The following is a 13,545-nucleotide window of genomic DNA, read 5'->3' on the forward strand; positions in this document are numbered from 1 at the left end:
ACATAAGTTGGATCTTCTCCAGCTAGAAAGTCAACATCTTCAAACCCATGTAGGGAATGAAGAGCAGTAGGGGCTCAGACCCCAAAATGCAGCTCTATAGGGGCTGGAAGGATCTATCTGAGGGTGGCATCCCTAGCTGGGGCCTCCCATTGGGGCTGTTCCCCAAAGGCTCTGTGCTAGCTCAGCTGGTAAATACCCCATCTGCAGTGCAGGAGACCCCCGTTTGATTCCTGGGTAGGCAAGATCCCCTGGAGGAGGGCATGGCAACCCACTCTACTATTCTTGCCTGGAGAATCTGCATGGACAAAGGAGCCTGGCAGGCTACAGTCCATGGGGTCACAGAAAGTCAGACACAAGTGAGCAACCAAGCACACATCCCGGGGCTCAGGGTTGGAGGGAGCAGCTGCTGGAGACTGAAGTGGCATGGGATGACCCATGGGTGGACTTGGAAAACCCCCGAGGGAGGTCAGGGGTCATTCTGTCTCCTAAGGCAGCATCTGAGGCCCCTGGGGGTGTGGGCATGCCACTACCACACATGCAGCGTGACCCGTGGAAACTGATCAGACACCTGCACTTAGAGAAGGGGTGGGACTAGCAGCTGCAGGCCACCTGCTACAGGCCAGGTTTTAGGCTTTATCCACACCATCTTAGAAACCCTCCCCCAGCGTGCAAAGAGATGCCTCGTGTCCATTTTATAGATGAGAAAGGTGGAGGCTTCCAAAAGGGAATACATCTGACTCTGACTTGGCTCCAAAGCCAGGAGGCAGCAGAGCCTCCTGTTCCTGCGGGTCAGGCTGCCTGTGCCAAGTTACCATGAGTGAAACAGGAACTTCTTTCAGACACACAGGCCAGACCAGAGCAGGAGGAGGAGCGGGCGTGTCCCAGTGCAAGGCCAAGAGAAGGCACTGGAACTTAGGTAGCTGAATATAGGTACATCTGTGCCCATGTGTTGTGTGCTTACTCAGTTGTGTCAGACCCTTCACAACTCTGTAGACTGTAGCCTGCTGGGCTCCTCTTCCATGGGATATCCCAGGCAAGAATACTGGAGTGGGGATCTTCCCAACCCAGGGATCGAATCTGGGTCTCCTGCATTGCGTGGATTTTTTTTACCCGCTAACCCAGTGGGGTATGACCTTGCCCTTTAAATCAGACAAAGCCCTTTCCCCAACTTTCAGAAAATGGTATGTTGAACACACTGAATTTTTTCAGTGTTTCCCCACCATACCATTCTCCTTTGCCTGCTGCCACTGTCTATGCTAGAATCTCACCTAATTTGGGGTCGACTGCAGCACAGAAGGGAAGGTTCAGTTATTTTTGGTTTACGGTATCAATATTTCATGGTGTTCCCACTCAGTGTTCCTCAGGGACCGCAGGGAAATCCCCAGCACACGCAGACATGAGATCCCTCACCATGGAGGTGCCCACTGCCTCCCCAGGATGCGTGGCCCCCTGGGTCCTCAGCCTGGCTGTGTGACCCAGGGCAGCTGTGGCAAGTTGCTCCCTCACCACGGAATGAGGCTGTTATGTACCCTTTTGTCTTGTCCTGCCACCCTGCATTCCTCAGGCTGGGTCTGCAGCAGGAGGGAGGGAGGAGGGAGACAGACCTGGGACAGGAGACTGAGGGCTTCAGAGAGGCTGCCTTGGGCCCCGCTCAGCTCTACTCCCCTTTCCTGCGTGCGTGCTAAGTCATGTCCGACTCAGTACAACTTCATGGACTGTAGTCCGCCAGGCTCCTCTGTCCACATGATTGTCCAGGCAAGAGTACTAGAGTGGGTTGCCATGCCCTCCTCCAGGGGATCTTCCCCACTTGGGGATCGAACCTGCATTTCTTACATCTGCAGCATTAGCAGGCAGGTTCTTCCCTGGTGGCTCAGACGGTAAAGCGTCTGCCTATAATGTGGGAGACCCAGGTTCGATCCCTGGGTCGGGAAGATCTCCTGGAGAAGGAAATGGCAACCCACTGCAGTACTCTTGCCTGGAAAATTCCATGGACGGAGGAGCCTGGTAGGCTACAGTCCATGGGGTCACAAAGAGTCGGACACGACTGAGTGACTTCAATGTCAGTGTCAATGTCTTTACCACTAGCGCCACCTGGTCAAAAGTCCTGGGCCATGAGCACATCCTGTTTCCACCACCACAAGGTGGGTCAGTTACTCAGAAAGGGACTTATGCAGGGTCACTGAAGGTTGGAGGCAGGTCAAGGTCTAGCTTCTTCGTGACTTGCCCTGTCCCCAAATCCCTGCCTCTCTGAAGTCCCTTCTTTGCTTTCAGCTCCAGGACACAGAGTAGCTGGATCCATTTCATGAAATGATAGAGCACATTTGTGGTGAGTGTGCCCGTTCAGAGGCAGCCATGACCACGTAGCTGAAAGTAGGGTAATGTGGGGCTGGAGTGAGGCCGCACTGTCCTGGAGCCTTGTCCCACAGCCGTGGTAGACTGTCTGCCTATGCTTGGAGGTCTCCCGCTCAGCCTTCAGAATCCAGCTCAGGGTGTTTCACCCCAAGCCACTCTTTGCAAGTCCCCAGGAAGAAGGGATCACCTCCGGGAGGGGGGAGTCCCTCTGGATCTCGGGTGCCCCCCACCAGACCCTGCTGATGTGCCGACCTCTGTCCCTTTCTCCCTCTGCTGGAGCTTCTGCTGCACCCCCCCACTTCTGGGTCCCCCAGATGGACAGTCCACAGTGCAGGGCTGAGGCTGATACAGCTCAGGAGTGCCAGGCCCAGCTTCAAGGGACAGAGGACCTCCTGCCCCCACCACAGCTGCTGGGCCAGCTTCCCAGGACAGCTCCCAACTCCTGGTCTCGGCTCTTTATAGAGGCCTCAGGGAGGAGGTGTCAGGCTGAAACCCAGACACATTCCCACCGGCCAAGTCGGGGGCAGAAGGGGTGGCATTTTCAGCCAAGAGAACGGTGAGGGCAAAGATGTGCAGGGTGGAGGCAGCTGATGTCCTGGAACCTTTGAGAGCAACTGAGGGCTCCTAATTGCTTCTCTCCTACCCCAAATCCTGACCCAGGTCCCTGGACTCCTTTTAAAGATCCTCCATTCTGCCTTTCCAGGGCTAATCCCTGCTGAGGTGTGAATGGCTGATAATGGCTTAAGGTGTGAGCTGCTAATGGGGGGAACTAGGTCTTCCCTGGCCAATCTAATCCTGCAGGGCTCTGCTGAGAGCCAGGGGAGGGCAAGGGTTGCCTCCCGGCACAGGGGGGTAGGGACACAGGAAACTCTGAGAGGAGGGGTGAGCACCCAGGCTGAGCTCTGGCAGGAGAAATCAGGACCGACTGAGGCTGGCGGGCAGGCAGCTGAACCTCAGCTGTGCATCCGTCCATCTGTCTCCTCCCAGGCTGGGCAGCCCACCCTTTCCCTCTCCCTCTCCTCTTTCAGCTGCCACCCCCCTGGGAGAGAAAAATCAACCTGAAAGAAAATTGAGGTCATGTCCTTTGTCATGTATAATTCTTTATTTTCCTCTAGCTCTTGGTTCCAGCAAAGAGTTGCTGGGCCCCCAGTGTGTGTGTGTGTGTGTGTGTGTGTGTGTGTGTGTGTGTGTGTGTGTGTGTGTGTGTGTGTGTTTGTGCAGGCACCTGTGTGGCCTGTGTGGGTGTTTGGGCCTGTAGTCCCTCCTCCCGCCACTGCCACCAGCCCCATCTCCCAGGTACGCTCCCAAAGGTGCTCACCTGGCCTCTCAGCCACAGCCGGGCTGGAGGGTGCTGCCTGGGCACAGTGTGGCTGCCTGCCCATTTGCTAGGGCAGCTGCCCCTGTATGGCCCTGGGCAAACACTGTGCCACCTAAGGGAGGGACGCTCCTGCCCACCCCATCGCCTACCCCTCCAAGCACAGCTGGTCTCAAGAGCTGCCAGCCTTCCGGCCAGCTCACAACCCCAGGCCATTTGCGGGATAAATTATGAATTTTAATTGTCAGGGCATTTTAGTGTTTAAAGGCTTCTATATATAGGCTTTGCCATCCCGGAGCTGCTGGCTGGGTGGGGAGGAGCCAGGGTGAGGCAGGGCCACTTCTGGGTGGGCAATGGTCCTGGGCTCACAGGTCCCTAGCTGGGGCTCTGGCCAGGGCACCCTGCCCTACCGTGTGGTCTTAGGTGAGTCCTGGACCACTCTGGACTCCACCTATCCTTCCACAGGGTTGTTCGGAGGTGAGAGAGCCAGCCTGGGGGTGGCAGGAGGGAACCACTGATTCTGGGAAGCGTCCGTGTTGTCTGCTGCGGGCCTGCCTGAGTGGACAGCACTCGTGGTTGGCCCAGCACTATCCCAAAACTGAGGAGGGGCAGGCAAGCACCCATGTGGCGGCCTGATGGGGCCCAAAGAAAGTGCAGGTCATGCACCCCCAAACCTCCCTTCTCATCTCTCTCCAGGCCTGGATGCCCACTCAGACCTTTGGGGACAGGAAGGTGCCCCCGAAGGACCTGGGCCCCCTCCACCGCCCAGGCCAGGGGCCCCTTGGGAGGTGCTTAGCAGACACACCTCCAACCCGGCTGTGTGGGGCACCCAGGGCCCTCTCCCAGTGCTCCAGTCTTGGAGGTTTGTATACCTTGGGAACATCTCAGGCTGGCGCAGTTCAGGCATTGGAGGTCTGAAAATCAGACAGTCCCTCCCTGGGAGGGTCACCAGCCTTGCGTTTGAGAGAGTGGGGAGGTCACAGCCTGAGAAACCCAGGGTGGAGATGAGAGAGCTGAGGGAAGTGGTCGATCTAATGGTGGGGTCTGAAGGTCAGAGACCTCATAAAAATGATGATGACGACGACGACGACGACTAGAAAAGCCCAGCACACCAAAAGCCCTAAGAGAGGGCTGGGCATTATTCCAAGTACTTCACCTATGAAAATTAATTTCCCCTCACCACAACCTGCTGAGGTAGGTCCTGTTATTGTTCCCACTGTGCAGATGGAAAAGACAGAAGCACAAGGAAGCTGTGTAACTCGCTCAAGGTCACAAAGAGGTTCTGTTGGTCCTGACCATTCTCATATACTGCCTCTCTCCAAATCAGGTTCAGGGCTGCTGAGCTACACAGTCACGGGCAAGTGGCTTTATGTCTTGGGGCCCTAAACCCATTTAGAAAAGGGAAGGGCAGGGTTGAAACTGCTCTCACAGGACTGGGGGCAGAGACTTCGAGAAGGAAGGGAAGAGACCTTTATATGCAGCACAGCAACTACACGCTTTGCAGACTGACCCACCAACCCTCACCACATAGCCTATGATGGAAGTACCACTAGCCCCATTCTACTGATGAGGAAACTGAGGCTCCAGGACATTAATTCAGCTGCCAAAGGTCTCTGAGCTTGTCTAACTCAAGAGGCACGACAACTCTAGAGACCATCACTCAAGCGAGGAAACTGAGGCCTGAGAACATCACTGACTTGTCCAAGGTCCCACAGCACCTCAGGGTCAGGGTTAGGGAAGAGGCCCAGCCTCCTGACGACAGCCACCTTCTCTCCGCAACACCCTAGCCTCTCCATTCATGGTGTGGCCAGGTCAGGGACAGATGAAGTTTTGCGTTTATTCTGCCCTGGAAAAGACTTAAAAACCACCCCCCAGTACATCATAAACCAAGGTCCAGTGAGGTATTTATAACATGGGACAGGCAAACTATAAATAAAAACCCTTGCCTTTTCTTGGCACTGACTGTTCAAAGCCCTCTCTGTTCAACTGAATCTTGGCCAACCTCTTGCCAAAGTCTATTTTCCCAACCCAGTATATATACTAATTTCAGTATCAAGTTCTGCCCAGTCACAACTGATGCCATCACCTGGCTGTGTGTTCATGAGAAGCCCAAACTTGGGAGGGCCCGGGCATCTCTGCAAATCTCTCAGGTTGCAAAGCAAGAGGGTGCAAAGGGCCCAGTGCAGGCCCATAGGGCGGAGCCAAGACCCTGCGTGGAGTCAGAGAGGAGGGCCATTCAGTTCAGCGCATGCGCACTAGGCTGCTTCAGTCCTGTCCGACTCGTTGTGACCCTATGGACTGTAGCCCACCAGGTTCCTCTGTCCATGGGGATTCTCCAGACAAGAACACTGGAGTGGGTTGCCATGCCCTCGTCCAGGGGATCTTCCCAATCCAGAAATCGAACCCCTGTCTCCTGTGGCTCCTGCATCGCAGGCAGATTCTCTACCACTGAGCCACCGGGAAAGCCCCATTCAGCTCATCGCGGGCAGATTCTCTACCACTGAGCCACCGGGAAAGCCCCATTCAGCTCAGTACAACAAATCAAATGGAAGATCAGAAGGCTCAGCCTGGAAGATGTGCCTCGGTAGATAATGAGTGAGCAGACTGTCATGAGAGGTATGCAAGCAGAGACTGTGGACCAGAGGCACTGCAGGAAGTCTTCTCTGCTGGGCCCACACCTCAGCAGCCCCTCTTAGGTCTGAGATGCCCCCACCTTACACCCTAGTCAAGAGAGCTGACACGGCCAGGTCCCCAGCCTCATCTGCAGCCCCATGCTGGACCAGACAGAGGGAGCCTGCTGCCCAGGCCCCCACCCACTCCACTCCCAGAGCCATGAGCAGGTTCCCCGCAGAGGGAAGCAGAGGAGGTAGTAGAGAGAGACTAATTCCCCGAAATGGGAAAAAATAGAAAAACACACACACACCACACACCCTAATAACATGTAATAAGAGGTTGGAGACGAGGAACAATGCCCTGGTAATGTCACCCTGGCGGCAATCAATTTGGGTGTCACATGAAATAGGCATAATTATTCCGCCAGCCCCATTGCTTGTCTCTAACCAGCTCCAGGGGCCCAGGCCCAGGCGGGGAAAGCGGTGCGGAATCAATTGTTGGTGCACCAGGCTGGTAGAGGGAGCCGCTCCAAATTAGCTTGCCAGCCTCGCGCGGCTTAGCCCCTGAGGGCAGGCAGGGGCTTGGGGGCCTTGCAAACGCCCAGGAGCCACCTTGTTCAGCCATCCCTCACTTGCTCAGTGGGCAGGGGCAATCAGGGAGGACTTTCCAAGGAGGTGGGAACGGAGGAACACAGATACATGAGTTCGTTCCTCGGGTCACCAAACTCTTACTGAGCACTCAGCCAGGCCAAGCCCCACACCAGATGCCAGGGGTCTCTCAGGGTGCTCTGCATTGTTAAAATGATGAAGCAAACTCTCCCTCTGCCTCCCAAGCTGGGACCACCCTGCCCATCCGGTGGATGAACACAGTGCCGCCAGGATTCCTTTGGCTCTAAATCTGCAGCGACTTGAGCGCTCCCTGTTGCTCCTTCATTCTCACCCACTGGGGAGAACTCCCTGACTGTTCTTCCCCATCCCTGAGCTCAGGGTTTGTACGGACAACATCTCAATACCTGGGGAAACTGAGGTGCAAAGGGAATAACTGCTTAGTGAGCATCCATTACACACTGGCTGTTGCCTATCTCAACCCCCATTTCATACACTAGAAACTGTGAATTTCAGGAATGCAAATCAAGGCCGTAACATAAAATCATTTTACACTCATTCAATCAGTAAAATCCAAGATGTCTGGGACGTCCCTGTAAGAAGGCGTGTGCTCTGCAACAAGAGAAGCCGCCACAGTGAGAAGCCCTCGCGCTGCCACGAACAGCAGCCCCCACTCACCAAAACTAGAGAAAAGCCTGCACAAAAGCAATGAAGACCCAGCACAGCCAAAAATACATGAAAGATTTTTTTTTTTAAGATGTCTGGCCATATCGAGTGTGGGTGAGTGCAGGGAATAATGGGGATACTCATCTCCTGCTGGGGGAGGCATTAATGGCCCAACCAATTTCGGAAGCACTGCGGCACATTTCCTAGTAAAGCTGACAGTGAACACGACGTATAGCCCAGCAATTCTGCTCCTAGCTGTGTGCCCCCAGAGATGCCCTGCATGTTGTCTCAGGGAAGGGACCAGAAAGTTCACCGTGGTATTGTTTGTAAGAGCAAAAAGGGAAACAGCCCACGTGCCCATTAATAGAAGAAGGATAAATATACTGAAGAATAAATGCAAGCAACAGAACATTATGCACCAGTGAAAATGAATGAACTACATCTATCATTATTTGCAACAATATAGATGAAGCTTAGGCATACAACTCTGAAGAAACAAGCAGATTCCAGAGGATGGCACAGTTTCATGTTCCTTTTACAGAGCTCAAAAATAACTAAAATGGAACAATTTCTGTATATTAGACTATGATTTTTAAAAGGCAAGGGAATGCTAAATAGATCATTTAGGGTAGTGGTTACCAAGGGATGAGATGAGAAGAAACACAGCAGATGTATATTGTTACTAAAATGGTAGTGTTCAGGTTGGGAGGAGGGTCATGATATTCATTATATTAATAGTAGTAGTAATACTAAATATATTAACTAATTAACAGGCCATGCCTGCACCAGCGAGCAAGAGTCCCAGACCAGAGGTCAGGAAGAAGGCATTCTAGACTGAGCTCCATGCTTGTAAGCTGGGGATTTGGGGGCAAGTCATTCTGCCTCTCTGGCTCTCCATTTTTTCTTAGCTATAAAATCAAATCTCTGTACCACCTACAAGGTTAAGACAGAGAGTACATCACTGACACTAGGAGTAACTAGCAGTTCTGGAGAACTTACTGCATACTCTTCTAAATGCTTTGCACATATGAACACACATAGTTTTCATAATGGCTCTCTGTTATCCTCACTTTATGGATAAGGAGGCCAAGGCCCAAAAGATTAAGTATCAATAACTTGCTCAGAGTCATAGAGGTAGGCAGTGGGAGGGCTGAGATTTGAACCCAGGCATCTGCTTCCAGGGACCAAACTCAACAGCCTCACTCACGATAAAATGACATTGAAGGAACTGAACGCACACAAGGAGAGGACTGTTGTCAAAACAGCTCCACTGGGTCCACAGAGCCCAAGGATAGTCACTCAACACAGAAGCAAAGGGCAGCATGCTTCAAATGCATTTGGAAATGAACTTGCCTTCCCACACTCTTTCTACCAAAAAGCCGTTCCTGGTTCTAGAATCCTGCTCTTTATGTCTCTGCCAAATCTTCTACTGCCTCAAGAGACACCCAGCCCCTCTGTCTTCCTGGAGGACCCCTGACTGCCACGGCCCCCCAGGAACAAATTCCATGAGTACCCACATGTATTACTAAATGCCCTGCTGGGGCCTCCCCAGCCCTGCCTGGGGCATCCTTGACGTCCCCCACCTCTGCCCTGCCTGGGGCACCCTTGATGTCCCCCATCTCTGCCATCCACAGGCTGAAGATACTGTGTCTCCTTCGGGTGGTTTTGGCCACCAGAACCAGCTGCTCCCTGGTGCCTCCCAGAATCTTCCCTATCCTAGAGGCCAGGCAGGGGAGCCCTGGGGCTGGGTACAGGATTGCCCAGAATGTTCAAGGCAATCCATGGGGGCCATGGGAGGGTCTAGTCCAGAGCAGAGCAGGCATCTCAGCCGGGATGTGCAGAATAAATGTATGGATGAACTGGTGCAATATTAGGTGCAGACCAGGTACTGTGGGTGACTTGGGGAAGAGGGTCAGTGATGGGGAGCAGTCAGGGAGGCTTCCTAGAGGAGGGGCCGGGAAAAGAGAAGACCTTCTAGGTAGAAATGCTGAAGCAAGCCAGGTGATGGGGGGATATGTAAAGGGACGGGTGAGAATGGGACAGAGAGCCATCAGTAGGTAGCCATCAGGAGGCGGGAGGTCCCTGAGGCTGGAAGGCCACCAACCTTCCACAGACTGCTACACACTCGAGAGCTAAACTAAGAGACCCCAGCCAGCAAAACCAAGGCTCTGGCTCTGAAACCACCACCTATGGCCTCCCTTGCCCTTCTCTAGCCCCATAGGACCCACTTCCTCAACCCCATGTCTGACACACTGCCTCACGCTTCCTCGGGACCCTGTGCAAATCACTGCACTGTCTCATTTCTCAGCAGGAATGAATTTCCCCACCCTCCAGACCCAGTCATCACCCGCTCACCATTTGCTTCGGTGGCACCCAGAGAGCAGACCAGATGAACCATCACTGGTACCAGGGATCCTGTCTGGCTTTATGCTGAACAATGACCCACCTCACAAGACTTTTTTTTTTTTGGTATCCAGCTGGAATTTGGGTCTTAGAAAATAATATCTAGTATAGGAAAAATGGGTGCTCAGAGGCAGAGGATGGAGAAACTGATCCCTAGGATCAAAGAAGATTACTGCAAGGGTAGGGTGGTCTCTCTATTGCCCTCGGCCCACAGACTATGATGCCTTGGCCCTGAGCACCCAGCCATCCCCCCAAAACTGGCCCCTTGCATTGGAAACCCACTCTAACTCCAGGCACGGGGGAGTACTGCCGCCTTGACCAAGCCCTACCCAAAGCCCACCTTACACTTAAACTGGCAGGGAGTGGGAGAGGGGGCGGAGACAACAAGAATACCACAAGGAGCCCCAGGAGGGGCCGCTGGGTGCTGCCCAGTGCTCCTATCTGGGTTCTGAGGAGTTCTTAGCCTCACCCTCCTGCCCCCTAATCCCTGTTTCCCACCTCAGGCCGTGGGGAGAAGGCAGGAAGGGCAGGCAAGCTGTCCCAGCAGACTGGGTGCTGGTGTCTCCCCAGAGGTGTGAGCACTCAGCCCCTCCTGGCCACACAAGGACAAAGGGTCTGGGAGCAGCTGACCCTCCCTTCCCACACAGCACTCCTCGCTGGGTGTGGGGAAGCCTGGATGCCCGGACTTATTGCTCCCTGGGCATGGGAGGCACCGGTGCTGAAGCCATCGGCATAAGGACCAGCAGGGCTGAGCCGGAGCCACGGGCCAGGCAGGGCTGCGCACCCTCCGGCCCCGACAGCACAGGAGGGCTGAGGGAGGGCTGGCTGGCAGGGAAGGGGCTTGCCCAGATGGTACTGCCCCCACCTCAGGGCTTCCTGCTCTTCCACCCCTCCAGGGCAGAGCTGCTGCCAACCTCCCAGATGCCCCAACTCCCCCACCCCGACCCCAGGACCTCTGAGAACAAAGAGGAGATGCCGGTACAGCCAGGGCTGGATGGATCTGGGCTGAGACTCAGGGCAAGAGACAGGAGGGGACTGCCCACTGGGCCTGGCCCCACCCCTCCTCTACGTGGGATCCGCCTGGAGGTGCCAGGGGAGTAGGAAGCCCACAACCCACCTTACAGAGGAGGGGGGAGAGAAGGAGGCCCCTTCCTTCTCAGCCGGGTCCTACCTGCCACCAGCTGTGCTTCAGAATGAAAAGTGGGGCAGGGGGGAAGTGAGAAGCTGGGGCTGAAGACAAAGGGGAGGCCCCTCAATGGTTCCCAGGTCCCCCTCAACCCCAACACCCTCTCCTTCATTCCTCTAACCCCCGGTCTCCCCTCTCCTCCCCCTCTCTGGGCAGGAGCTGGAAAGGGGCTGCTCCTAACCATTAGGGGAGCCAGGTGGCGCCCAGCCCGGTACCGGTACCCGTGAAGAAACCTGGTCCCTGACCTGCATCCACCAGCATCCACAGGGGTGCCTGGAGCAGGTTCGGGCTGCCTGGGGGTGTCTGGGGTCTATGGCAAGAGGCAGTCACCCAATGCTGAGCAGGGGGCTTACCTTCCAGGACGCCCAGTGCTCAGGATGGGAGGAGGGACAGAGGACGAGCAGGACGGGGACCCCTCCCCAGCTCCGGGGTCCCAGCTAGCCAACCTGGAATCTGTTGCCTTGGGAGGAGCGGGAAAGCTTCATTTCTGAGGCTTCAGGGGTGCGGTCAGATCTGAGCCCCCGAAGCGGGTCTGGGAGACGCCGGGGTGCCCCAAAGACCCAAGAGGGCACAGCCCGGGCCGACGGCGGCCCCAGGGGCGCTCGCCGCGGGGCTGCCTACTCGGGGCTGGGCCTCGGCCGCCGGGCTCACCTGCATTTCGGGCGCGCCGTCCGTCCGCTCGGCTCGGTCACCAATCGCATGTCTTCCTCGCCGGGCCCCAGCCCCTGCCCAGCCCCCTCCTCCGTCTCCTCCTCCTCGCCCGACACCTCCGCCCGGCAGTCCACGCGCCCTCGTGGGGCTAGCCGTCCGTCTGTCTGCCCCACGCGGGCGGGAGCCAAGCCGGGGCCGGGCAAGGGCCCGGGAGTGGGGTGGCGGGAGGCCGCGGCCCCCGCGGGCGGAGGGGCGGGTGCGCTCAGAACGCGCGACGCGGGATCTACGAGTCTAGTTCTGCGCCCCGGGCCGGCCTGGAGCCGCCGCCGCCGCCGCCACCTCTGCCGCTGGGGCCGGGGTCGAGGCCGGGCGCGCTCCGCAGCGGGGCCGGGGCCAGGGCTGAGGCCGGCGGGCAGCGGCCGCGCATGCTGCTAGGAGCCCCGCGTCTGGAGAGGAACCGGAGCAGCGCGGGTGGGGACTCCGCGCGCTCCGGGACCGGGACCGGGACCACGACCCGCCGCCGCCGCCGTCGCCGCCTGCGCTGTCGCCGGCCGCCCGCTCCGGCTCCCGCGCCGGCTCCCGCCCGGGCTCCGCGCTCTGCCGCGGCGCGGGGAGGGAGCGCGAGCAGCGAGGAGCGAGCCAGGGAGGGAGGAGGGACCGAGGGAGGGAGAGAGCGAGCGAGCGGCGGGAGCCGGGCGGGGGAGGAGAAGGCGCGGCCGCAAAACCGAGGGAGGGGGGAGGTAAGGTGGGGAGCTCGGCTCCTTTCAGAGAAGGGGGCGGAGAGCGAGGAGCGCCCCGACCACCGCCCTGCTTGAATGGGGCAGCGAAACTGACAAGGGGGAGCGAGCTAGGGACGCGTCAGCCTTGGGCTGGGGGATGGGGGGGCGGGGGGGGGGCGAGTAGCGTCTCCGTGCTCCAGCCCAGCATACGGCCGCGCCCCTCCCGGTCCAGGCCAGCGGGGCCCCGGGGAGTCCCATCTGTGGTCCTCTTGGGTGTGTGTGCGCACCCTCGCGTGTGGCTACTTGCGTGTACGTGGGAGCGCGTGAGTGTGTTCACACGTGTTCACTGGGGTCACTGCACACTGCCATGGGGAACCGACACACGTACGTGAACCCGCAAGGTTCCCCCAGACCAGGGTTGTTTGGAGGACGGCGTGGGAAGGGTCAGGCCAGGAGCCTCAGTCCTGCCTGCGCCTTTTCCCCTCTTCTCGGAATTGTTTGCGCATCCCCGGAGAGCCTACATCCTGGCGGCCGGGAAGCTCCGGGAGACCCGGGAGAAGGCGTGCTAGCCCCGCGGCTCTACCCGGAGCTAGGTCTCGCGCCCTCTTTTGCAGCCTGGGTCCCCGCCCAGCCTGGCTTCCTGTCCAGCAGAGGGCAGCAGACCGCTAGGCCGCGGGCACTGCACCCAGAGACCAGCAGAGGGCAACGCAGAGCCTCAGGCTTCTCTTGGCTGTTCCCTGTACCGCTCCCCAAAGGTCCAGGGGATCCGGAGTTGAGGCGCATTCTAGAATAGGCCCAAGGAATGGGACCACTCCTCAAAGATCCAGGTCCTCCTCGACCGGCAGATACAGAGAATCGGCTGGTGGAGGTGTCTAGGGAAAGCCTGTAGAGTGGGCCACGACCCTTGGGACCTCACTTTCTTCCCCATGGATCCTGACATTCACTGAAGTTATCTGGCTAGCACGGTGGGGCCACCAGTGTCCCCCTACCCCCAGCACCATCTTGCTTCTCCACTGTTCAGCCTCACACACAGCC

At 57.2% G+C, this 13,545-nt stretch overlaps 1 protein-coding gene across 5 annotated transcripts in view; it reads right to left on the bottom strand.

Moving 5' to 3' along the window:
* LINGO1 (leucine rich repeat and Ig domain containing 1) overlaps nt 1-13,545 on the bottom strand; it is a 213,898-nt gene that overhangs the window by 6,711 nt on the left and 193,642 nt on the right. Inside the window, exon 1 of one of the 5 annotated variants that reach the window (XM_018066523.1) lies at nt 11,494-11,514. The exons of 3 other annotated variants lie outside the window; for them this stretch is intronic. Coding sequence is in view for 1 of the 2 variants with exons in the window: in XM_018066521.1 (XP_017922010.1) it covers nt 11,792-11,797 (6 nt within the window). In the remaining variant the exon portion in view is untranslated. Of the gene's footprint in view, nt 1-11,493; nt 11,515-11,791; nt 11,998-13,545 lie in introns of those variants that run through there. One more of the 5 variants, XM_018066521.1, reaches the window with a different exon arrangement.

The sequence above is a fragment of the Capra hircus genome, chromosome 21 (assembly GCF_001704415.2).
Source record: "Capra hircus breed San Clemente chromosome 21, ASM170441v1, whole genome shotgun sequence".
Lineage (NCBI taxonomy): Eukaryota > Metazoa > Chordata > Mammalia > Artiodactyla > Bovidae > Capra > Capra hircus.